The 27,220-nt window shown below is 46.0% G+C and overlaps 1 protein-coding gene across 1 annotated transcript; it reads left to right on the top strand.

Moving 5' to 3' along the window:
* On the top strand, nt 1-24,974 carry LOC140719848 (NACHT, LRR and PYD domains-containing protein 3-like). Its single transcript, XM_073034763.1, has 11 exons — nt 1-36; nt 4,467-4,557; nt 5,449-5,615; nt 6,516-6,687; nt 6,787-6,837; nt 17,837-19,574; nt 20,475-20,561; nt 20,717-20,887; nt 23,606-23,776; nt 23,932-24,099; nt 24,227-24,974. The coding sequence occupies exons 2-11, from the start codon at nt 4,473-4,475 to the stop codon at nt 24,312-24,314; spliced, it is 2,898 nt and encodes a 965-aa protein (XP_072890864.1). The 5' UTR covers nt 1-36; nt 4,467-4,472; the 3' UTR covers nt 24,315-24,974.
* The last annotated feature ends 2,246 nt before the right edge of the window (nt 24,975-27,220 follow it).

Here is a 27,220-nt window from a genome sequence, read left to right as displayed (position 1 = left end):
AAGGAGCTGGGGAGAAGGTACAGAGGAGATTTTGAGGTGAGTTTTTTACTCAGAGAGTGGTAAGTGCGTGGAATGGGCCGCCGGAAACGGTGGTGGAGGCGTATACCTTAGGATCTTTCAATAGCCCTTTAGATAGGTACATGGAGCTCAGAAACATAAAGGGCTATGGATACGCCTAGTAATTTCGAAGGTAGGGAAATGTTTGGCATAACTTTGTGGGGTAAAGGGTCTGTATTGTGCTGTAAGTTTTCTATGATTCTATCGGCCTCCGTCAGCAGCTGCCCATTTTACGCATTCAGCACTCTCTTCGTAAAAAAAATAAAAAGAAATAAAAATCCCTGACATCTCCTCGGTACCTACTTCCAAGCACCTTAAAACTGCCCTATCGTGGTTGCCATTTCAGCCCTGGTAAAACCTCTGATTAATCCACACTATCAATGACTCTATCAGGTCTCCTCTCATTCTCCGTCGCTCCAAATAGAAAAGTCCGAGTTCACTCAACGTATTCCTCATAAGCTTGCTCCCAAATCCAGAAAAAATCCTTGTAAATCTCTTCTGAAAACTTTGTATAGTTTCCACATCCTTTCAGTACTGAGGGGATCAGGACTGAGTCCAGTACTTCAAGTTGGGTCTGACCAGGATCCTATATAGCTGTAATTTTACCTCTTGACTCTTGAATTCATCCCATGGTTGATGAAGGCCAATACACCGTACGCCTTCTTAACCACAGAGTCAACCTGCGCAGCTGCATTGAGTGTCCTATGGACTCGGACCCAAGATACCTCTGATCCTCCACACTGCCAAGAGTCTTGCCATTAATACGACATTCTGCCATGATGTTTTTCATCTAACAAAATGAACCACCTCACAATTATCTGGGTTGAACTCCCTCTGCCACTTCTCAGCACAGTTTCCATCCTATCAATGTCCCGCTGTAACCTCGACAGCCCTGCACACTATCCACAACACCCCAATCTTTGTGTCATCGTAAAATTTTACTTTTTTTGCAATTTAATTTTTATTGAATTTCATAATCAAACAAACATATCCATAAGATATACATCAGATATTGTACATTCATATCATAAAATCATATTTGCCACAAATATCACCTCTCTCATAATTCTGCCTTCTTCTACTACACATAGTGCTTTCCCCTTACACTCCTTCTTCACCTTTCCTGCCTAACCCCTCCCTGCTTCTCCTCCCCCACCCCTTGATCTTTCCCCTTACTGTTTGTTTTTTGCACCTGGCACCTACCAGTCCTTCTCCTTTCCTCCCTCCCCACAGTCTTTATAGTGCTCCTGCCCCCTCCCTCTCAGTCCTGCCGAAGGGTCTCGGCCCGAAACGTTGACTGCTCGTTTCCACGGAAGCTGCCCGAACTGCTGAGTTCCTCCAGCGTGTTGTGTGTGTTTCTTAGACCCCAGCATCTGCAGAATATTTGGTGTAAAATCCCGCTCCCCATACTAACACGGGTTATACAGACCAAAGAACAAACTGCCTGAGGAACGCAGTGGGTCGGGCAGCGGCTGTGGAGGGAAATCGACCGTCAAAATTTCGGACCGAGACTCTCCATCTGGACAGATAGTTGACAGGAAATATTCAGAGAAAAGCGGTGAGGGGTGGGGATGGGGCAAGAGCTGGGGAGAGAGAGGTGGATCCAGGTGAGGGGGGAGGTGGCAAGGTGGAAAAAGTGACAGGGGTGGGAGGTGAGTTGTGTGGCAACACGGGGCTGCAGAAATAGAATTTAATTCCATGGAGGATTATAAGAAGTTAGAGAGTGTTTGATTTAGAGATTTACCAGACTGATTCCTGGAGGACGATGAAGTCTCAGTGATCGTCTTCACATAAAACAGAGGCCGGTAGATGTGTGGAGACCGAAGGGATCGAGGAAATGAGGATCGGGGAGAAACATGTGGGCTGAGATGGGAGAGCAGCCGCCATCTTGTTTTTGGTTTGAGGAACTGAACAGACTCCTCCTGCTGTTTCTCACTTGATGTTATAGTGTTCCTGTCCAGTGAGGCTCCGGAGGATTGTGAATAGAAATTACTGTTTATAAACATACAAGTGATTTCAATGAAACCCGCGCAATTCCTGTTCGGGTGGGCATTGTGTATCGGACCGGGATGGAATCGAACCCGTAAAACTCCAGGAACCGGGAGGCCGAGCAATGGGGACGGCCAAATACAGAGGGGAAAATTAAAAATGTAGCTCGTGTAAGTATGAAATAAGGTTTAAAATGCGGCAGGTAGGTCGGGCAGTGTGTGAGGGGCGAGGAGCAGAGTCCCCGGTTCAGGAAGGAGTCCCTCCACCCGTCACGTGATCCAGCGTCTGGCTCCCATTTCAAACACAGATCTGGAGCATCTTAGGTTCTCGCTTCCGAGGCCCCGCCCCCGCTCTCACACTCTCCGGATGGGCGGTGCCTTTCTTTGCGCTCTCTGTTGAAGCGGGTCGGCGGCGGGGAGCAGGTGGACCGTTACTGTCTGCGGGAAAAATTAATCAAGTTCTCAGCGGTGAGCATTGAAGCGGATTGTGTGTGTGTGTGGGGGGGGGGAGTGTGGCTGTGGGTACCTGATGTCGGGCAGAGAGTCCTATTAACTTCCTCGAACTGGCGGCCTCGTCCCGCTTCCTGGATACAACCTGTCGTGGTCGGTCCGGGTTATGGGACCTTCACGCCGAACCGCCTGAGTTGAGCCGCCGCTCAGCCCCTGGTGTTCTGGTCCCAGGAGCGGGATGAGGTGGTGATGCCGAGATTAAACCCATGCATTAAGATGTACCTGGTGAACTTTACCTCCATCACCCGGCCCGGTAGCGGATCCAGACTTCACCTGGATCGATGCCTGGGGTCGATATTTGTTTTAAATGCTTCCATCACACCGGAAGCGGCCGTTCGGTCCGCTGTGTGCTTGCAGACAGCGAGGGTTAAACAGAATGATCTCATCCTCGCGACACGGCTCCACGTGTATGAGTAGATGCATCTTTCCCCCGTTCAGACAGAGGTTTATTTGAACGGGGCGGGGTAAAAGCGGCCATTTCAATTTTAGTTTCACCCCTACAAAATGGCTGCAGTGATCGTCTTTGTCATAACGACACTTGTAGCACATGATGAGTTTGTTATTTCCTTTTTCGGTTATTTTCAGTGAGCCACTTCCTCTGTTTCCATGGTGACAGCCCGTCAGAGCTGCAGCGAGTGTTTCACTGGTTCTGTGGTCACGGCCTCTCAGCGCAGAGACAGCGGCCTCAGGGGCAAATGCAACAGAGTGACAGTGGGGGGAAAGGATGCTGTGAGCATTGACTGTATGGGCTGTGTTACACCAGGGTCAGAATGAACTGAGAACTGACAGAGTGATAGTGGGGGGAAAGGATGCTGTGAGCATTGACTGTATGGGCTGTGTTACACCAGGGTCAGAATGAACTGAGAACTGACAAATTGGTTGGGCAGGGTGGCATTTAGAGTTTAGAATGGCAATCAGTTAATATCTGTGCATTAAAATGTCTTCAAGCGGTGCATTTGGACAGTCAGACCAGGCTAGGACTGGAGCAATGAACGGAAGGGCAGGGAGTGTTGTGGAACAGATTGAGAAACAAAAAAAATCATTAATACCCAACACAGAATACAATGCAGATAGAGAACAGATACATGACTCCTGGACACAGGATCAGCTCTGATACAGGGTCTCCTACCTGAAATATTAACAGACTGTCTGTCTTGTTGAATAGTTCCACAGTTTTGTTTTCTTTTTGCTGAAGATGTTTTGCTAACTTTATTGCGTGCCTGCATGGTGTTTAATAAGTTACGATATAAAAATCTGGTAATAGCCAGTTAAATGCTCAAACAAATTTTGACCGCAGTTCAGTTGATAATAATGATCTTAAAATCCTACCGGAGCAAATGTCGTGTTTCAGAACAAGATGTCACGATGTTATGTATGACATTGCGTTATTCAGGATGTCAGAGTAATTCTGTATAGACTCAAACCATATATTGCCATAGTTGTCAACGCCAGGGGATGTTAAACTGGAAGGAGACGGTGAGAATCAGGTGTGTCTGAGAAGTATGTATAATTCAATGACGAGAGGAGTAGATGTCCTATTGGTCAGCTGAAATGTCCATTAATTACCATAGCACCACCAGTGGTAGGAGGACCAAATCAGTGGGTGTCGTCTGCTCAACCTGCCTCGCCTTTCCATTGACACATCACTCACGGTCCAGGACACAAGACTGGTTCCTAAAAGGGAATAAGCTGTAAGATAACGATTAGATAGCCTGGAGAATCCTGGCACAGTGTACAATCCATGGAGAGAGCAGAAATGCATGGGCACTGGTGGACCAGGCCGTGTCAAGTCTTCAGTGGACAGGCCCAAGATGTTTGGAAATGTTTGCCTAGGATTAAAAGCAAAACTGTGTTCTCCTTTAAACTCCAATTAATGTTTGACCCTACTGTTAATTTTGTTTTGTTGCCTAGCAGCAAATGCTGATCACACCTGCCCTCAGTATGGCTCATGGAGCGGTCAGGGGAGGAGTTCCAGTGACGTCAACATCGGGAAAGTTCACCGGTATGTTGGCGAAGTATTTTAATTTATAAATATTGCCTAGACGCTGTGTTTGTGTTTAATTCAATACCGTCCATTCACAAAATATTTGTGAAATGATTGAGCCGAAAGATGAGAGATGGAGAGAATTAGCATCTCAGGGGAACACAACCACACGTACACGGGGTATGTTTACTGTCTGCTCCTGCTCCTCTAGCAGATTGTGGTGCACATTAAAATAGCGAGTTACTCCAGGAGACAAGGCATTCTGCAGATGCAGAGAGTTTTGGGTAACACAGAGACACACTAAATATTGGCGGAACTCAGCAGGACAGGCAGCATCCATGGAGAGGAATAAACATTTGGTGATTTGGATCAGGATCACAAGGAATTGAAAGTAATGTGGCATTACCTACGATTTCTGTCCCCTTCATTTCCTGTCCCATGAAGGGTATTGGCCCGAAACGTTGATTGTTTATTCTCCTCCATAGATGCTGCCTGACATGCTGAGTACCTCCAGCATTTTGTGAGCTATTCCGGAGGTTTGCCGAGGAAGGATTTGTCCAAGCAGGCAGACAACAACCCAGAGTAAATCGGTAGTGATGGGCAGTATCAGTAGATTGATGGTGATGGGTTATTATATTCTCATTAACAAGCAAAATCCTTTCCAAACAGCGAGGTATATTCCTGAGGATATAAAAAAGCAGCCTTCAATAGATGGAACTATAACCACTCCCATCTCCTCACCCCCCCAATCGGTGCCCCCACCACTCCGGCCGGAGCCCGTTCCCACCCATCCCCGGCCATGTACATATATTTCGGACTGTATTAGGTGACATTCAGAGAGAATGATTCAAAGAATATACCCAATATGGGATCAGTTGTTTCTTTAATTTTCCTCATTTTCCTTCACAGGTCCGAGCTCAGTGATCACCGAGCTCCTGGCAAGCTGGGACGATTTCCAGCTGCTGCAGTTGACGGATTTCTACCGGGACAGGCTGGAGCAGGCGATGGAAGGAGGGGTGCACGGAGTGAGCCTGGCGTTAACGGCCGAGAATCAGTTCAGCGGAGAGGAACATCGGGTGAGTGGGAGGGAGAATGGGTTTGAATTTTCGCCCATCACAGGAATGATGGGTGTCGGAACTCTGATTATCGGATAATAAATTAAATAAAAGGACAACTGGGAAATAAATACTGTACATGCAATCTCGAACATATGAATCTGAGCCAGTGATAAAAGGAGGTGAAAAGACCCCGCGGACTGGTGGGTGGCGACTCAATGTTCAGAGTGAGCTGAGCAAGTAATGGGTTTGTGGGCTTGGGGTATTAACTGGAAATATGACAGGAGGATTCTGCTTTGGAAGACCGCGCAGCGTGACGGCAGTATGTCAGTGAGCACCGGGAATGGATTAGTGGATGCCAACGGAGCTCGAGTGTGTTCTGTTCTGGATGGAGATGTTTGTGCTACTATCTTAAACTGCAAACAGTTAGAATAAGGGAGTAGTGCCATACTGTAATGTGTAATTACTGAATAAACCTCCACTGGAAAAGGCAAAGGAAAGAGATCAGATGTCAGCCGGTAATCAGCCGTCATGTTGGACACTGGCGGACTGAGGAGATAAATCACATCATCTTTTCTGAAACTTCTCTGCGACTGTTATAAAAAACACCTCCTGTTTTCTTTCTTAATCTGTGATGGTTATTTTCTGATTTCTGTTTTACACCGTGATAAATTATTTCTGGATTTGGAGCCACTTCAATGAAGCGGTACAGACCAGCCCGGACCTCATTGACTAGAGGACCAGGTTCACAGTGAATGTCCCTCCGTGTACTCTGCACTCAAAATGTACAGTCCATGTCCAGACAGATTCTGAACCCGTCCGGGTGACGGCTCAGTGTGATCCCGTTACAGAGGACATCATTTACCTCATTCCCTGTGTGAACCTATCAGTCCTCAATATGTTCACTGTTACTCTTCACAGAAAATCTCTGATCTCGCTGATAAGGGAGAGCGGGCGGACAGTTCCAAACTCCTCCTGAGCCTGGTGATGGAGAAAGGGTCCCGCGCCCGGAGGGTGATGTGGGAAACAGTTGTGAAAATGCGGATTGGTGTCCCAAAGTTTGACAAAATACTGAAAGAAATACAGGAACATGGTGAGATAATATCAGAGATTAATTTAAATTTGCATTCAAACATTACACAGTTAATAATCTTACGCAACTCAATTCCTCAAATTATATAAATCCGAACAGGTTGTGTTCCGGTCCGTCGACCAGTACTGAAGATTCCCGGAGAGCTGAAAGGTAAGTGACGAAACCGTTGTTTCCGCCAAATGTAAGTATTGTGTAGGACCATATCTTGTTGAGCCAGCTGTATTTGACCAGGTAAATATTGGCATCGTGACAGGGTACACATTAAGACACATGGTAAATGTTTGCAGGAGGAGAGTTTCCACAGGACAGTATGAGGAACAACTCAGAGAGATGGGGAGTTTTGCAATGTCGGAGCCCTCAACCGGGGCCAGGGTGGAGAAGACGACAATCTGGAGGAGTGAAATTCTTCACTCCGAGAGGTGAAATCCTTTCCCCACAGCTACACAACTTCATCCTGGACCGCTTTTCTAAATTCCCTTAAATCCTTTTCAGAATCGGGAGTCCATTGAAGTTCTCGCAACAGAATAACAATGAGAGCATTAATTTGATCAGAATATCAGGTAACACCAAACTGCTCTATTGAACCCCAAAGCAGCATATGAACCCCACTCTGTTCAAATCTTCACTGCCTTGGTGCAAACACTGCTAAAGTTGTCCAGTTTAATTTTGAAGTCAATAATCCTGGGAAGTCCATCTGGGGACAGTGTTAATGAGGCCGAGGTGGGGGACAGAACCTTCAGCTCAGTCCACAGAAGCCGATATTCATGTCTGCCGATGATGTGTGATGGACCCGGTGGAAGGGTAATAGGTGGGAATTAGGACAGAGAAACCGAGGGTTGTGGAATTGCGGCACGGAATGTGCAAACAACTGAACATATCAATAAAGAATATTGCAATTAATTAAATTGTGATCGTCTGGATGAGATGCTCACTATTTGCGTAAGCACATCGTGTCGGTCAAAATAGAGACCGTGGCAGTGCGTGGGCTCAAGTGTGTAAGGCGTCTAACCTCAGACTGTGTTGGTTCACACAACTGCGCAATCAACAGAGGAGAGAGCGTAGTAAAGCCAGACGTCGTAAAAAATCATCCTAAAACAGGCAATTTTTATGTGATTATTAGAAACTCTTGCACAGAAACACAAGGAATCTTGGCCAGAACTGTGGTTCAGCCGGTGTCATTTACAAGAAGAAAAAAAATCCAATGATATCAATTTACGTATGGGACCAGAGATAGACACATCAGGAAGTTTACAAAGTTCTCATGTTTCTGTCACCCCTGTAATTGTGTTTTCTCATCCGTATCCAGACAATAAAGCCACACAGTTTGGTAAATCTCTGCAAACTTGTTGTTCATGTTGTTTGCCGAGGGATCAGCCACGGCAGCGAGATACACACCCCTGTTTCCGAAAACGAAACAGATGCTCTCCCTGATTATTGAAGAACATCATTCTTGTGACTGTCACATTCTCTAAAGTAACTCTTACAACCATCAATTTCCTACGCTCCATATCTCAACAGAATACATTGAATGGAAACCCCGCACACTCCCAGCAGGGTTCACACACACTGGGAAACCCCACGCACCCTTGGTAGGGTCCTCACACATTGTGAAACCACATGCACCGCTGGCGCGGTCCTGACACTCTGTGAGACCCCTCACATCTCTGAGCGGATCCTGACACACTGCGAGAATCCTGGAAAGTTCCTGAGCCACTGTGCCTTCTTTCCTACAGGCTCAACCTGGTAATTACCTTTCCCGGTGTCTTCCGTAAGGTCTCCTGAGTCCCTCTGCTCCTCTGATGTTTGAACCTTCTCCTCATTTTGTTAATCGTCCACAATATTGTTCTTTTACCAAAAATGAAATCTCACAATTTCCCCAGAACCGTATTCCAATTGCCACTTCTTGCTCTTTCTTCCAGTGTTATCTTTTTAAGCAGACTCATGTGGCGTCTTAGGAAACGCCTTCTGCAGTGCAACTAAATGACATCTATTTCCTTTCCTTTGTCCACCATGCTTGGAACTGTCTCTAAGAAACCATGCTGGCTGTGACTTATTTTATCATTAGTCTCCAAGTACCTTGAAAACTAATCCTTAAGAACAGACTCCAACACTTTCCCAGCCACTGAGGTGTAGCTAACTGGCCTATAATTTCTTTCTTTTGCCTCCCTCCCTTCTTAACATTTTTAGCAGCATTTTTGAAACAGAAACATCGAACACCTACAGCGCAATACAGGCTCTTCGGCCCAAGACGCTCTACCGAAAATGTCCTTACCATAGAAATCCCATGGAGTTACCCATAGCCCTCTATTGTTCGAAGCTCCATGTACCTGCCCAGGAGTCTCTTAAAAGACCCTATCTTATCCGCCTCCACCACCGTTGTCAGCAGCCCATTCCACACACTCACCACTCTCTGCGTAAACAAACGCTTACCCCTAATATCCCCTCTGTACCTATTTCCAAGCACCTTAAAGCTGTGCCCTCTCTTGTTAGCATTTTTAGCCCTGGGTAAAAAAAAAGCCTCTGACTATCCACACAATCAATGCCTCTCATCATCTTAAACACCTCCTTTGTTAGATTTTAAAAGCTTTCCAGTAATCCAACTTCCCACTCACTTTTGCTGCCTTTTATGTCCTGTCCTTAGCTTCCCTTGTCAGCCGCGGTTCCCTACCCCTGCTGTCTGAGAACATACTCCTCTGAGGGGAATTTCTATCCTCAGGCTTGTGAACTATTCCCAGAAACTCCAGTCATATCTGCTCTGCTGTCCTCCGCGCCAGTGCCCTTCTCCAATCCTCTGGTGCAAGCTCCTATCTCATGCTTCAGAAATTACTTTCATTCCATTGCGATACAGACACCTGTGAGTTATGCTTCTCCCTCTCAAACTGCAGTATGCATTCAATTATATTATGAACACTGCCTACTCAGCGTCCCTTTAGGTTAATAATGTGTGATTTATTACACAACACCAAATCTAAGATAGCCTTTCCGAAAGAAGGCACAAACGCAAGCTGCTCTAAAAAGCCATCTCGTAGGCATTCAAAAAATTCCTTCTCTTGCGATTCGACATCAACCTAATTTTCCTAAACCCCTTGCATATTGAAACCCCGATTACAATTGTGTCATTACCCTTATTAAATGCATTTCCCAGCCTCGTCTGCGATTTCATCCCCACATCGGCTACTATATGAGGGCATGAATCGGTTTCCCAGAATGGATTTTTAACCATTGCAATTTATTAACTCCATCCACAAAAACTCAAAACTCTCTGACCGTAAGACACCTCTTTCTAAAGATGTAATTCCATCTCCTACCAACAGAAACACTTCGCCACATAAGCATTCCTGTCTGTCCTTTCGATACAAATTTTGTCTTTTGAGATTAAGTTCCCAACTATGGTCTTCTTTCAACCATGACACAGTGATGCCTACATTCTCATACCGACCGATCTCTAATTGCGCCATGAGTTCATCCACCTTATTCTGAATGCAACCTGTAATGAATACTTCACTTTCAATCCTGCATTCTTCGCCCTTTTGAAATTCGCCTCTGGGGTACAATTTAAATTTTGTTCTTACTGTATTTGTACCCAGTCTGCACTTGACGTTCTTTACATTCATGTTACACCAATCATCTACTTGTAAACCTGCTGGCTCGTCCTCAGCTCTATCATACTCTTTCCCATCCTCCTGCTATATTAGTTTAAACCAGTTCCAACAGCTTGAGTAAATCCGTTACTAGAATATTGGTACCCTTTGGATGTAAGTTCAACCTATCCATTTACAGAGGTCTCAGCTGTCCCAAAAGAAGTCTCAATCGTCCAGAAGTCTGAATCTCTGCCCCAGCTCCAAATCTTCAGCCATGCATTTAACTGCCACCCCAATGGATTCTTGCCCTGACTGTCGGGTGGCATAGGCTGCAATCCGGATATAACTAACATTGAGGTCCTGCCTCTCAGATTACTTCCTTCCCAACTCCCTGTATACCTTTTTCAGGTCCTGATACACTGGGAAGCACCACACCCCAGTGTAATGGTCCTGACACACTGTGAGACCCCACACATCCCGGTCAGATTCCTGACACACCGTGAGTCCCCGTACAACCTGACAGAGATGAGAGACCGCACAAACTGCTGGAAGGTTTCTGACACACTGTCAGACCCCGGACATCGTTGGCAGGCTCCTGACACGCTGTGAGACCCTACACAACTCTGATACGGTCCTGTCACACTGTCAGACCGTACACATCCTTTCGCAGGGTCCTGACACACTCTGAGACTATTAAGGAGGATTTTAATAGATTTGGCAGGGGGATGGGAACCGGACTGCTAGGGCTGAGGAAGGGGGAAACAGTAATAAATAAATCAAAGGTAGCACACATAGAAATTATAGAAATAACAGGCAGGGAATAATGCCTAATCACAGCCAGCGGCATGAGTTACAGGGCAATACTGGAATGAACGTGTTGTATTTGAATGCTTACGAAATTAATTGGGCGATCTTGAAAGTCAAATATAAATTGTTAAATATGACAACACATACAAAATGTTGGTGGAACACAACAGGCCAAGCAGCATCTATAAGGTGCCTCGGTTCGAAACGTAGACAGTGCTTCTCCTTACAGATGCTGCCTGGCCTGCTGTGTTCCACCAGCATTTTGTGTGTGTTGTTTGAATTTACAGCATCTGCAGATTCCCTCATGTTTGCATTGTAAATATGACGTTGTATGGCTAAATGATGGCTGCCTTTGCGAGCTAAACGTCCAAGGATATACAGTGTATTGGGAAGAAAGGTTAGTATGCAGAGTGGGTGGCGTGGCGCTGTGTATAAGAAATGATATCAAATCATTAGAGTGAGATGGCATAGGATTAGAAGGCGTAGAGTCTCCATGGGCTGAGTTAAGATATGGCAAGAGGTAAAAGGACCCGAATGGCAGTTGTATACATGCCTCTAAACAGCAGCTTGATATGGATTACAAATTACAGGAAGAATTAGAAAAAGCGTTTCAACAAGGCAATGTCATGCTAATAATTAGGGATTTTAACATGTAAGTGGATTGGCAAAACTAGGTCATGACTGGACCTCCAGAGAGATCTTGTAGAATGTCTAAGGGATGGCATATTTTAGAATAGCTTGTTGTTGAGCCCACTAGGGGATCGGCTGTGCCGGACTAGGTGTTGTGTGATCCGGAGAAGATGAGAGATTAAGATTAAGGAACCCTTAGGGAACAGTGAGCACAATATGATCGAGTTCACTTTGAAATCTGAGAGGGAAAACATAAAATCCAATGTGTCGGTATTTCAGTGCAATAAAGGAAATTAGAAAGGCATGAGAGGGGTTCTGACCGAAGTTGACTGGGAAGGGGCATTTGCAGGAAAATGGCAGAGCTGCAATGGGTCAAGTTTCTGAGAATAAAAAATGAGGGAAGTGCAAGACGGCTATATTCCAAACCGGAAGAAATTTTCAAAGGGAAGAAGGACACCACCGTGGCAGCCAAGTGAAGTCAGAGCCAAAGTAAAAGCAAAAGAGCGGGCATGCAAGGAAGCCAGAGCTGGTAGGAAGATAGAGGGTTGGAGAGTTTTTAAAAACTTGCAGATGCAAACTGAGAAGGTCATTTGGAGGGAAAAGATAAATTAGGAGAGGAAGCTGGCGGCTAATATCAAATAAGATACAAAAAGACATTTTAAATGCATTAAGGGTAAAAGGGAGTTGAGGGTAGATATAGAAAAAAAAAACAAAATGACGCTGGAGATATTGTAATGAGAGATGAAGAGATGGCAGTGGAACTGAGTGCGTATTTTGCATCAGTCTTCACAGTGGAAAACGTCTGCAGTATACCGGGCATTCAAGAGCGTCAGGGAAGTGAAGTCTGTGCAGTGAAAATTACGACTAAGCAGGTGCTCAGGAAGCTTATGGATCTCAGTGTGGATAAATCTCCTGGACCTGATGGAATGCACCCTCGGGTACTGAAAGAAGCAACTGGAGTGATTGCGGAGGCATTAACGATGATCTTTCAGGAAATGATAAATTCTGGCATTGTAGCGGATGAGTGGCACTTTGAAAATGTTTCTTCTCTATTTAAGAAGGGTGGGCGGAAGCATAAAGGTAACTATAGACCTGTTACCCTGGCATCAGTGGATGGGAAGTTTTTGGAATTGATTGTTACGGATGTGATTACGGAGTACCTGGAGGCACATGACAAGATTGGCCAACGCCAGCATGGTTTCCTGAAAGGGGATTCTTGCCTGAGAAACCCACTGTAAATCTTTCGGGAAATTACAAGCCGGGTAGAGAAAGGAGATGCAGTAGATATAGTGTACTTGGGTTTTCAGAAGACAAGCCGGGTAGAGAATTACAAGCCGGGTAGAGAAAGGAGATGCAGTAGATATAGTGTACTTGGGTTTTCAGAAGACCTTTTGCAAGGTGCCGCACATGAGGCTGTTTATCAAGGTAAAAGCTCATAGAATTACAGGGAATTTACGACCGTTGGTGGAGCATTGGCTGATCGGCAGAAAACAGAGAGTGGGAATAACGGAATCCTATTCTGCCTGGCTGCCGGTTACCAGTGAAGTTCCAAAGGGTTCGGTGTTGGGACCGCTGCGTTTTAGATATACGTCAATGATTTGAACTACGGTATGAATGGATTTGTGGCTAAATTTTCCGATGTTACAGAGAGGTGGAGGAGCGTGTAGTGTTGAGGACACAAAGAGCCTGCAGAGAAACCTAGATAGTTTAGGGGAATGGACAAAGAAGTGGCAAATGAATGACAGTGCTGGAAAGTGTATGGCAGTTTATTTTGGTGGAAAAAATAAATAGGCAAACTATTATTTAGATGGAGAGAGAATTCAAAACGCAGAGATGTAAAGGGTCTTTTGAGTCCTTGTGGAGGATATCCTGAAGCATAACTTCCAGGTCGGTGGCTAATAAGGTGAATGCAATGTTGGCATTCATTTCCAGAGGTATAGAATGTATCTGATGTTTTGGCTCTGTAAGGCACTCGTGAGACCACGGTTCGAGTATTGTCTGCAGTTCTGGACTCCTTATTTCAGAATGGATATCCTGACATTTGAGAGGTTTCAGAGGAGATTCATGAGAATGATTCCAGGAATGAAAGGGTTACTGTATTTGGAACGTCTAGCAGCTGTTGGGCTGTATTTCCTGGAGTTCAAGAGAATAAGTGGGAATCTCATAGATTCATTCCAAATGTTAAAATGCCTGAACAGATGAGATATGGCAAAATTATTTCACATGTTACGGGATTCTAGGACAAGAGGGCACGACATCAGGATTGAAGGACGTCCTTTTAGAACTGAGATGCGGATAAATTTATTTCATCAGAGGGTGGCAAATCTGTGGAATTTGTTGCCACGAGCGGTTGTGGAGGCCAAGTCATTGGGCGTATTTATATATAGGTTCTTGATCAGCCAGGTCATCAAAGGGTATGGGGTGAGAACTGGGGAGTGGGGCTAACTGGAAGAATGGATCAGCCCAGGATTGAATGGCGGAACGGACTCGATAGGCCGAATGGCCTACTCCTGTTCCTAAATCCTGTGATCTTAGGAGACCGTACAAATCCTTGGCAGGTTCATGACACACTGTGATACCCAACTCAATTCTGGCAGGGTCGTAACACACTCTGAGACCCCACACACCCCTGACAGGATTGCCACACACTGTGAGACCACACACCTCCCAGGTAGAGTGCTGGCATTCTGAGATCCTGCACACTCCTGACAGGCCCGTCAAATTCTGTGAAACTCTGGACACACTTGGCTACAGTCCTAACATACTGTTACACGTCCTTTTAAATGTTTGTGTGCAGCTGTACTGCAGCTGTTGCCATACTTCATCCAGACCCTCTCTTACATTGACATCTGCCTTCCCCTAACTCAGGACCTCAATACTCGGAATATCGCCATCCATTTCCATAACTGAGACAGATGGGCTCTATGTCCAGAATGCTGCCCCACTGACTCTCCAAACACCAGTCCAGCTACATTATCTCCAGCCTAGATGGCCCAAAAAAGATACAGGTTAGGTTAATAAACCTCATTGTAAGCCCGGCAGGGCCGAGTCGAATAACATGATGCGATGGTTGGATCTGAAGTGTTTAGTTCAGTGGAGAGAGTGTTATGGGTCAGGTAGTTGACCTTGAGAGAGGATCAGCACATGGAAGTGTGATGTTGTCGCCTTTATGAAGGCTTGATTGAGAGAGAGACAGAACTGGCAGCTCCATATTACAGATTTCCGATATTTCAGATTTGAGGGCGAGGTAAAGTGGTTGGGGAGGTTTAATAACTGATCTGAGGAATTTCAAAGCTGCACTCAGGGAGGGCATACTGGGGAGTTAAAGCACTGAGGAAATATAGGGAGAGCTCAACAATAAGTCAGATACAATCATGGATGGATTTTTACTAAACATCCCCCAGGAGATAGAGAATCTGATGGTTGGGAAATTCTGGAAAGATGCGAAAGCAGCAAGTTAGTTGTAGAAGGTAACTTTAACTCCCTCTGTTTGCTGATGACCTAACACACTCTGCGCCGTGTGTCCTCACTGCAGGAATACTTTAGGAATCTCCGATGGTGGGACGTGTTTTGGGAATATTGTGTTTAATGGCCGAACTAGAGGAAAGGCCATACTGCAGTTGGTATTGGGAAGTAAACCTACAAGATGCTCGGTTTCGGTGGGAGAGCCTTTGGGAAAGTGAACACAACTCCTGTTCTCACATGGTTATCAATAAGGAGAGGTCTACAGTTTATGCGGTCTGCATGTGAGAAATTTAAATTGGAGGAAGGCAGATTAAATGGCAAATGATTAGATTGGGAGTAGCTGTTATTGGGCAAATTCGCATCTGGCTTCTGAGGTCGATTAAATATCAGATGATCAGAATTGGGACTGGGATTAAAGTGGATTAAAACCACCGATGGCAACGCCTATGGATCTTGACGAGAGATGTTATAAATTTAGTCCGAAGGTGAGAGATAAGGTTTATGACATTGAAATGAGACATTCAGATTTGGAGAATGAAGAGGTGTGTCAAATAATCCATTAGTTGCAGATGCGGACGGGGAAATATCAAATGGAGTTTGATCCAGAGAAGTGTGAGTTGTTGCAATTTAGGAGATCAAATGCACAGGAGAGGTGTAGAGTAAAGGTCATGACCCTAATATCATTCCTGTCTGGAGGGATTTTGATGTCCATGTCCATAGCTCTCTGAATGTGAATCTTTATGTGGCAGTTGTATAAAACCTCGGTTTCGCTGCACTTGGTGCATTGGTGCAAATCTGTCCCCCATCACAGGGAAGTGTGAAAGCCTTAGGGGGTTCTGAAGTGATATGCTACTCACATCCCAGATTGAGGGCGTTAACGTTAAGGAGTGTGTGAAGATAATCTTGGATTATTTTATATGAAGCGTAAAGGGTTGAAGGGAGACCATATATTCTGTTATCAAATTGAGAGGTGAAGATAGAGTGTTTCCGGTGTAGGTATATCAGATAATAGAGGTTATTGATTTGGGTTGAGATGGGGGAAAGCTGTATAGTGCATTTTCTTTTACACAGAACAGGGGGTGTATGTAATGCTGCCAGTGGTGGTCATGCAGACGGATGTTCTTATTTTAGCCAAGCACTTTAACAATCAGGGAATGAGAGGAATAATTACGACTGGAGGCAGGTGAGGTGAGTTTAATGTTTCATCATGCTGGCACCAACGCCGTGGGCCGAAGGGTCTGTTCCTTTTCTATTCTATGTTCTCTGCAGGTCCTGTGACCGCTGAAATCCTATACCACCTTCCACCAAATGTCCACTGTCTCTGCTCTCTTCTTCACCTCCCGACCTGTAAACAGCATGGTTTTCAAACTTGTATTTAAAGTCACAGACCAGTAGCTTCCCCCCTTTCTCCCCTTTCCACAGACGCTGTCTGACCTGGACTCACATCTACATTCCCGTCCTTCTACAGCTGTGCTGAAGAGGGCAGGTCAACATGCTGCGTAACTGGCGGTCAGGAAGGCTGTAGAACGGGTAGTCAAAAGTGCCCAACGCATCACCGGGACACCCAGCCTAACTTCCATCAGGGACCTGTGCACAAAATGAGTCGGAAAAGGGCCAGAAGCATCAGTAAGGATCCCACCTATCCTGCGTATGGGTTGTTTGCCCATCTCCCATGAGGGAGGAGCTATGTAACATCCACAGCGGGACCACCAGACCCAAAACCATTTACTGTCCTCAAGCTGTGAGACTGATCAACACCTCCAATGAGAAAAACACCCCTGGATAACTGATAACACCCATCCCACCACCAGCACGATGTTAACATTTCTGTCAGAAACACCAGCGGCCAGAGTGACTCTTGTATCGTATATATTTATATTTATTGTGTTTTGCATTGCGTTTATCTGAGTTTTTGTTGTGCTACATCAGATCCGGAATAACAATTATTTCCTTCTCCTTTCAACTTGTGTATTTTGTATCGTCAATCCGTTGAGTATATGCAACACATGCTCGGCATACTCGAGACTGTAGAACTGCTGCCTCAAACCATTTTCTGTCGGAACTCAGTGAGCTGAACAGCATCTGCGGTGATGGAAGGGGGTGATGGATTGTCTGCGTTTTGTGTCATATTGCTGATTGTCTCATTCTCCTGAACAAGACATTTCCATTTTCTCCCCCAATCACCAACCCGCTGTGCACGTACTGATCAGCAAAACTAATTCTTCGTACTTTGAATCAGTGATGTTCGAAAGGGCAGCTGTGATTCCCGGACCTGTACCTTTGACAGAATGTCCACTACCCTTTTCTCCATCGCCATACGCCGCATCAACACTGGGCTTTGAAAGTACTTCCACAAGAACAATAATAGCTGTTACTGTAGTGGGAGTTTGTCCAGTACAGGACAGTCGGGGGATAATAAACTACCAGGGAAATTATCACCTACACAGTAAAGTTAATTGTGAAACGTAATGATCTGAAGTTTATCTAGACCGCGCCTTCCTGTCCAGTTCGGGATTTTTTTTTTATTATTGCATTCACTTTACTGCACGACCATCCATTGATAAATTTAATTAATGAAATAGCTTTGAGCTAACTCTTTTGTGCTTAAATACTGAGTTCTGAGTTGAGGCAACTAAGATTTTGTCCACTGTCTGTTCCCATGCAAGATGCTCAACAGAAACACAAGGAGACTCTGCGGGCACAAACTGAAACACTGAGAGTGAACACTATCCTGATGAGGGAGAAGGTGAAGGTTTTCCAGCTGGTTGATCGATACGCTGAGCTCACGGTCATTTCTACTGTTCGAGATCGGAGACTGGTGGAACATGAGCTGCTGGCAAGTGGCAGAGTCCACGAGGAGTGGAGACAGAAACATCTCCAGGGAAAGCTGGAAAAACTCCGGACTGATCAGTTGTTCCAGAGCAGCTTTTCCCGGAGTAAATCCAAACCTGGAATGTCTGCAGCAGTGGCCGGTGTCCCGGGGATCGGGAAAACAACAATGATACAAAAGATTGTTTATGACTGGGCCACGGGGAAAATATACCAAAAGTTCCAGTTTGTCTTCAATTTCAAATTCCGGGATTTAAACTCCATTAACTGCAGAATAAACCTGAGGGAACTGATTCTGGATCAGTATCCTTACTTTGGGAATATCCTGAGAGAGATCTGGAAGAACCCAGAGGGATTGCTGTTTATATTCGATGGTTTGGATGAATTCAAGCACAGAATCGATTTTGCTGACAGTCGGAGAGATACAGAACCAAAGCGCCAGTGCCCAGATCCCGAGTGGTGGTGTGAAGTGTCTGACATAGTGTACAATTTAATCCAGGGCAAGCTGCTCCCAGGGTGTTCAGTGCTGGTGACTACTCGCCCCACTGCGTTATATTTATTGGAAAAGGCAGAGATCAATGTCTGTGCTGAAATCCTGGGATTTGCTGGTGAGGAACGGAAGGAATATTTCATCAGGTATTTTGAAGATCAGACTGTAGCAGCAGCTGTTTTCAAACACGTGAAGGAGAACGAGATCCTGTACACCACGAGCTACAACCCCTCATACTGCTGGATCCTCGCTCTGACACTGGGCCCCTTCTTCGCACAAAGAGTCAGGGACCCGCAGCGAGTTCCCAAGACCATCACACAACTATATTGCTACTATATTTACAACATCCTGAAAAACCACGGCCGGGAGATTGAGAGCCCCCGTGATGTGTTACTCAGGGTTGGTCAGATGGCCTTCAGAGGAGTGTTCGAGAAGAAGATTGTGTTTACAGATGGAGATTTGATCAACTACAATCTGCAGCCTTCCCAGTTCCTGTCCGGGTTCCTGATGGAGCTTTTGGAGAGAGAAGATTCTGCCCGGAGCGTGGTGTACACATTCCCACACCTCACCATCCAAGAGTTTGTAGCTGCTGTCGCACAATTCCTGAATCCACATCCTGGGGATATCCTGAAATTCCTCACTGAAGCCCACAACACGGCTGATGGGCGATTTGAGGTATTTCTCCGTTTTGTTGCTGGTCTCTCCAACCCAATGACAGCTCGGGGCCTGGTGGAGTTTCTGGGCCCATTTCCTCATCTAACAACCTGCCGGGTGATTGACTGGGTGAAGGAGGAGGTTAAACGCCAGAGTGGAAACCCGAGGAATGAAGGTGGTAAAAGGAGCCTCCTGAACACATTGCACTACCTGTTTGAGTCTCAGAATCGTGGACTGGCTCAGGCCGCAATAGGATCTGTGGAAACACTGTCATTCAGTGGAATGACACTGACCCCGGTTGACTGCGCGGTCCTGTCTCATGTCATCGGACTCTGTGATACAATGAAACATCTCGATCTGGAGGACTGCCACATCCAATGTGAAGGAATCCAGCGGCTGGGACCCGGGATGCACAAGTGCCAGAAGTTGAGGTAACTTTATTCATTTCTCACTCTGAACAGGATGCCAAATCACATCAAATACCCATTACCTTCTTCCTCTTGTCCCGTTGTGTTGTTTCAATGTAAATTAATTTGGGTAAAACTGTGGGATTTCTCTTTCCCATTTCCCTTCCTCCTGCAGGATCTCTCTTCCCCATCCCCTTCCTCCTGTGGGATATCACTTCCTTATTTCCCTTCGTCCTGTGGGATCCCTCTTCCCCATCCTACTTCCTCCTGCGGAATCTTTTTACCCCATCCGCCTCACGCCAGTGGGATCTATCTTCCCCATCACCATACCCCCAGTAGGATCGCTCTTCCCCTCTCTCTTCCTCCTGAGGAATTTGACGGATTTGTCTTCTCCATTGCCCTTCCTCCTGTGGGACTTCTCTACCCGATTCCCTTCCTGCTGTGGGATCTCTCTTCACCATCCCACTTCCTTCTGCAGGTTCTGTCTTCCCCATCCCTTCTCCTCAAGCGGGTTCTCTTCCACCATCTCCCATTGACACTTTCCCATTCACTGTGAGACTTCCGTCCTATCCTTCAACCCTGACCCCCTCACATCTGAGGGACATTCTGGTTAGTCATCTGGAAATGGGACAGAACCTGTGGAGTTTGCAGGGTCACACCGACAGACTAAGTTACTGACATTCGGTGAATACCCTGGAAATGGGACAGAACCTGTGGAGTTTGCAGGGTCACACCGACAGACTAAGTTACTGACATTCGGTGAATACCCTGGAAGTGGACAGTGAGGGACCTTGACAGTGATGGCAACTCCGATCCGTGATTTCCTGAAGGGTTTAATATTTCTTGAAATATCCGTGTGAGCGAAATTCCCTCAGACCCACGGTTTGAATCACTTTGTTCATCAAATTGTCTGTTTGTGTTTAGACTTGGGCGGAATGACCTGGGAGATTCAGGAGTGAAAATGGTGTCTGCGGCTTTGGGGAACCCGGCGTGTAAAATACAGAAATTGCAGTAAGTACCAGACTGTGGGAGATTGTGTTTACAGTCACTGGGTGTCTGACACTGCACATTAATGTGATCAGTAACTGTGTTACTGATAAACACTGGGGATTTATACGGTCTCCAGTCTCTCTGCGTCCTTCACCCTCACTCTCTCTCATTGCCAGGCTGGAGTTTGTCGGTCTCACAGATTCTGGTGCTGAGGATCTCGCCTCCGCTCTCAGTACAAACCCATCACTGACGGGGCTGTTCCTTAGTCGTAATGAACTGGGAGATTCAGGAGTGAAACTGGTGTCTGCGGCTCTGAGGAACACGGAGTGTAAAATACAGAAACTGTGGTAAGTCCCAGACTGTGGGAGATTGTGTTTACATTCACTGGGTGCCTGATACAAAACATTTGCATGGATATTGGGTGCAAGTTGAATAGGGAGTTAACATTGGCATCTGGCAAAGCTAATGTCGCAGTAGTTATGGGGGATTTCAACATGCAGGTGAACTGGAAGAATCAGGTTGGTGCTGGACCCCAGGATTGGGAGTTTGTAGAGTGCCTACGGGATGCATTCTTGGAACAGCTTGTACGAGAGCCGACCAGGGACAAGGCTATTCTGGATTTAGTCTTGTGTAATGAAAAGGATTTGATAAGCGATCTTGAAGTAAAGGAGCCATTAGGAGGTAGTGAGCAGAATATGATAAGTTTTTATCTGCAATTTGAGAAGGATAAGGGCAGATCGGAGGTGTCAGTGTTGCAGTTGAACAGAGGAAACTATGGAGCCATGAGGGTGGAACTGGCCAAAGTTAACTGGACGGATATCCTAGCAGAAAAGACAGTGGAACAGCAATGGCAGGTATTCTTGTGAATAATGCACAAGGTGCAAATCAGTACATCCCCCGGAGAAGGAAGGATTCAAAGGGGGGAAAGGGGCCACAGTGGTTGACAAAGGATGTCAGAGATTGCATAGCATTAAAAAAAGGAAATATGACAGAGTTAAGGAGAGTGGGAGGACAGATGATTGGGAAATTTTTAAGGAACAACAGAACTTAACTAAAAAGGCAATACTGGGAGAAAAAAAAAGAGAGGTCCGAACGCAAGCTAGCCAGCAATATAAAGGAGGATAGCAAAAGCTTTTTTAGGTATGTGAAGAGAAAGAAGATAGTTAAGAACAATGTTGGGCCCTTGAAGAATAAGTTGTGTGAAATTGTTATGGGAAACAGAGAAATAGCAGAAGAATTTAATAAGTTCTTTAGATCCGCCTTCACGAGGGAAGACACAAGCAATCTCCCAGAAGTAAGGATGGGCCAAGGACATCGGGTAACAGAGGAAATGAAACAGATTGACATTCGGAAGGAAACGGTGATGAGTAGACTGATGGGACTGAAGGCTGACAAATCCCCAGGTCCAGATGGCCTGCATCCTAGGGTACTAAAGGAGGTGGCCCCGGAAATTGCGGATGCATTGGTAATCATTTTCCAATGTTCTTTAGATTCAGGATCAGTTCCTGAGTATTGGAGAATGGCTAATGTTATCCCACTTTTTACGAAAGGAGGGAGGGAGAAAACAGAGAACTATCGTCCTGTCAGCCTAACATCAGTAGTTGGGAAGATGCTAGAGTCCATTATTAAAGATGAGATAGTGGCATATCTAGGTAGCATGATAGGATTGGGTCGAGCCAGCATGGATTTACCAAGGGCAAATCATGCTTGACTAATCTATTGGACTTTTTCGAGGATGTAAACAGGAAGTTAGACAAGGGAGATCCAGTGGATGTAGTGTACCTCGATTTTCAGAAGGCATTTGATAAGGTCCCACATAGTAGATTGGTGGGTAAAATCAGAGCTCATGGCAGTGGGGGAAAGATATTGACATGGATAGAAAACTGGTTGGCCGATAGAAAACAAAGGGTAACGGTGAATGTGTGTTTCTCGGAATGGCAGGTGGTGACTAGTGGGGTGCCACAGGGCTCAGTATTGGGACCACAGCTGTTTACGATTTACATCAATGATTTAGATGAAGGCATTGAGAATAACATCAGCAAGTTTGCTGATGATGCTAAGCTGGGTGGCAGTGTGACATGTGATGAGGATGTTAGGTGAATTCAGGGTGACTTGGATAGGCTGGGTGAGTGGGCAGATACTTGGCAGATGACGTTAAATGTGAATAAGTGTGAGGTTATCCACTTTGGGAGTAAGAACAGGAAGGCAGATTATTATCTGAGCGGTGTAGAGTTAGGTAAGGGAGAAATACAAAGAGATCTAGGAGTCCTTGTTCATCAGTCACTGAAGGTGAATGAGCTAGTGCAGCAGGCAGTGAAGAAGGCTAATGGAATGTTGGCTTTTATTACAAAGGGAATTGAGTACAAGAGCAAGGAAATCCTTTTGCATTTGTATAGGGCCCTGGTGAGACCACACCTGGAGTATTGTACACGGTTTTGGTCTCCAGGGTTAAGGAAGGACATCCTGGCTGTAGAGGAAGTGCAGCGTAGATTCACGAGGTTAATTCCTGGGATGTCCGGACTGTCTTACGCAGAGAGGTTAGAGGGACTGGGCTTGTACACGCTGGAATTAAGGAGATTGAGAGGGGATCTGATTGCAACATATAAGGTTATTAAAGTATTGGACAAGATAGAGGCAGGAAATATGTTCCAGATGCTGGGAGATTCCAGTACCAGAGGGCATGGTTTGAGAATAAGGGGTAGGTCATTTAGGACGGAGTTAAGGAAAAACTTCTTCTCCCAGAGGGTTGTGGGGGTCTGGAATGCACTGCCTCGGAAGGCAGTGGAGGCAAATTCTCTGGATGCTTTCAAGAAGGAGCTAGATAGGTATCTTATGCATAGGGGAATCATGAGACATGGGAACAAGGCAGGAACCGGGTATTGATAGTAGATGATCAGCCATGATCTCAGAATGGCGGTGCAACCTCGAAGGGCCGAATGGTCTACTTCTGCACCTATTGTCTATTGTCTATTAATATGATCAGTAATTTTGTTATTGATAAACGCTGGGGATTTGTACCTTCTCCTATCTCTCTGTGTCCTTCACCCTCACTCTCTCATCCCCAGGCTGGACAATGTCGGTCTCACAGATTCTGGTGCTGAGGATCTCGTCTCCGCTCTCATTACAACCCCATCACTGACAGGGCTGAACCTGAGTCGTAATAAACTGGGAGATTCCGGAGTGAAACTGGTGTTTACGTATCTGAGGAACCCGGAGTGTCAAATACACAAATTGGTGTAAGTACCAGTCCGTGGGAGATTGTGCTTACAGTCACTGGGTGTCTGACACTGAACGTTAATGTGATCAGTAATTGTGTTACTGATAAAAACTGGGGATTTGTACCGTCTCCTGTCTCTCTGTGTCCTTTACCCTCACTCTCTCTCATCCCCAGGCTGGACAATGTCGGTCTCACAGATTCTGGTGCAGAGAATGTCATCTCCGCTCTCAATACAAACCGATCACTAACGGAGCTGAACCTGGGTTACAACCCGCTCACAGACCGATCTGTCCCCGCTCTCCGCCGCCTCATACGGACCCTCCCGAGTCTGGAGCGAATCAGGTGAGTGATTGTGTTAATGTTCAATGTGATAAAATATCAGCGGATCCGCGGGTTTTCTGGTGATTTTTGTCCGTGAGTGTTGATGAAACATTAACCCCAGTCCCCTGTATTCTTCTATCTGTTTCAGGTTGTACGGGAATCGGTTCAGTCGTACCGGGAAGAAGGAACTGAGATCTCTGCAGGAACTCAGACCCAGTCTGACAGTGTATCTCTGAACAACTGAATGTGTGAACATCCCCGCCTGTGGGATGGCGACATTTTAGCTGATTCTACGCCCTTCTCTTTAACTCCTGCCCTTACCTTTAATGGCTGCGCTCCAGGTTGAATTCCCAGCCGTTCTAACGGAACCTTCTCCATTCTCTCGCTCTGTGACATCGGTAGCGGACCCGCAGTGACGCATTTCCGCCTGTTGTCCAGCGATGCATCTTCCGCCAGATGTGCGGGTTCGAAAATCCCACACATGAGACCCCGGGAATTGCACAGGCAGGAAGACATCGGGGGCGGGGACTCAGTCTAGGACCCCAGTGTCCCGGAGTGGAATGAGCCGGGGAGAGAATATTTTTGCTCCCTTTGCTGAGGACGGTGCCTTCGGACGTCTGGCCGATATAATGATGTTAAATTGACAAATATCTCCGAAATGACCCTGGATCTGTAGCGATCCCGGAAACGGGCCTGGAGTGTGATGTTAGAATTATCGGTAACCCGATGTAGAGTGACGGTGAGAAACGGGAATGATTATTCAAACTGTCACTCGTTGTCGTCGCGCAGTTAATTGTGTCTGACTGTGAGTGAGTCGGGAGCAGCTTATTGATTTCCGGAAGTCAGCAGCTCACATATTGCTTAATGCACATTTGTCACGATGAAATCAATAAACTGCTGTGACTTCCTGTCTTGTTGTTGAACTTGAGTTTGTTTGAGGTTTCTGCTGCTCGACGCACCCTGTGCACTGTAACAGTGGGTCGGAGCTCCTCACACTGACACAGTAGTGTCTTGGTTCCAGGCTGAGGGAGGTCGGACCTACAGAGACTGGGCGCCCGGGATCTCATCTCCACCTAACCTCTTCCTGGCTAACCGTCCCCCTCCTGCACCCTGCAGACAGGAAAAATCGACTAGAATATCAGACGCGAGTCACTGAGGTCCCGAGAACGAGACGGATGGAGGATAGAATACCGGCGCGAAACACGGAGCGAATTTCCCCACCCACCGCCCCTTGCACACTCCCGCGGTCAGACAGAGCGTGAAGCTCCCTCCACACCCTCCCATCACACAGTTCCGGTTGACAATCAAATTTGACTTCTACGGTGGAGAAGTAGCGCAGGGTGAAATCGAAGATGAGGATAATTTTGCTAAAACGAGATCCCACCCATTGGCGTTCTCTCTCACCGTTCGCACTCCCATCAGGACGCCGTCTCTTCAAGTCCACTCACACAGGCCTCGCCCTCAATCAAACCATATAACCATATAACAATTACAGCACGGAAACCGGCCACCTCGGCCCTTCTAGTCCGAGTCAAACCCTTACTCTCACCTAATCCCACTGACCCGCACTCAGCCCATAACCCACCATTCCTTTCCTGTCCATATATCTATCCAATTTTGCTTTAAATGATCTGCGCCTGCCACTTCTGCTGGAAGCTCGTTCTACACAGCTACCACTCTCCGAGTAAAGAAATTCCCCCTCATGTTACACTTAGTCTTTTGCCCCCTCAGTCTCCACTCATGTCCTTTTGTTTGAATCTCCTTTACTCTCAATGGAAAAGAAAAACTGTCCACGTCTACTCTATCTATCCCCTCATAATTTTAAATACCTCATTCAAGTCCCCCCTCAGGCTTCTATGCTCCAAAGGATAAATAACTAACTAATCTTTCCCTGAAACTTAGGTGCTGAAACCCAGGTAAAATTCTAGTAAATCTTCTCTGTGCTCCCTCTATTTTGTTGACATCTTTCCTATAATTCGGTGACCAGAACTGTATACAATACTCCAAATTCGGCCTTACCAAAGCCTTGTACAATTTTAACATTACATTCCAACTCCTATACTAAATGCTCTGATTTATAAAGGCCAACATACCAAAAGCTTTCTTCACCACCCTATCCACATAAGATTCCAGCTTCAGGGAACAATGCACCATTATTCCTAGAACTCTCTCTTCTACAGCATTCTTCAATGCCCTACCATATACCATGTATGTCCGATTTGGATTATTCCTTCCAAAATGTAGCACCTCACACAGATCAGCATTAAACGCCATCTGCCATCGCTCGGCCCATTCTTCTAACTGGCGTAATCTCTCTGCAAACCGACTTCGTTATCCACAACGCCACCTACCTTAGTATCATCTGCATACTTACTAATCCAAATTACCACTCCATCATCCAGGTCATTAATATATATGGAAAATAACGTTGGAACCAGTACAGACCCCTGAGATACACCACTAGTCACCGGCCTCCAACCTGACAAACATTTATCCACCAGTACTGTCTGGAATCTCTCCCATCCAGCCACCGTTGAATCCATTTTACTACTTCAATATTAATACCTAACGATTGAACCTTCCTAACTAACCTTCCGTGCGGAACCTTGTCAAAAACCTTACTAAAGACAACATCCACTGCTTTACCCTTGTCAACTTTCTTTGCAACTTCAAAAATTCAATAAAGTTTGTCGAACATGACCTTCCACGCACAAATCCATGCTGACTGTTCCTAATCAGAACCTGTCTATCCAGATAATCATATATACCATCTTTAAGAATACTTTCCATTAGTTTATCCACCATGACGTCAAACTGACCCGCTCAGTGTAGCCGCAGTCTTTCAAGACTTCTCCGAAAAACTGACAACGCCAGATCATGAGAGAGTCAAACCTCAGATAACGATCAGGGTGCGTTGGCTTCCTGCAAACTTCAGCGGAACGATGTCCGTTTTCTTTGATAAGTGCTGTACTGTCTCAAACCGCAAGCTCTTGTTTTCGACTTCCTCAGGTGCAAATTAGGTGTAGATTTGAGAGAGAGACAAGAGCGAGGGAGAGAGAGACTGAGAGGAGCTGTTCATTTCACACGGGGTGGGGGTGTCTCGCTCGCTTCGATTGATGTTGGGTGTTTGTCCCTGGGGCCG

This window comes from Hemitrygon akajei, unplaced genomic scaffold (assembly GCF_048418815.1).
Source record: "Hemitrygon akajei unplaced genomic scaffold, sHemAka1.3 Scf000033, whole genome shotgun sequence".
In the NCBI taxonomy this organism is placed as follows: domain Eukaryota; kingdom Metazoa; phylum Chordata; class Chondrichthyes; order Myliobatiformes; family Dasyatidae; genus Hemitrygon; species Hemitrygon akajei.
This window is presented reverse-complemented; position numbering and strand designations above follow the sequence as displayed.

Bases quoted from the DNA above. Each gene is read 5' to 3' on its own strand.
- LOC140719848 (XM_073034763.1), top strand. From the start codon at position 4,473: ATGCTGATCACACCTGCCCTCAGTATGGCTCATGGAGCGGTCAGGGGA. The intron at 4,558-5,448 runs GTATGTTGGCGA...TTTCCTTCACAG, and splicing joins AACATCGGGAAAGTTCACCG to GTCCGAGCTCAGTGATCACC. The intron at 6,688-6,786 runs GTGAGATAATAT...AAATCCGAACAG, and splicing joins GAAAGAAATACAGGAACATG to GTTGTGTTCCGGTCCGTCGA.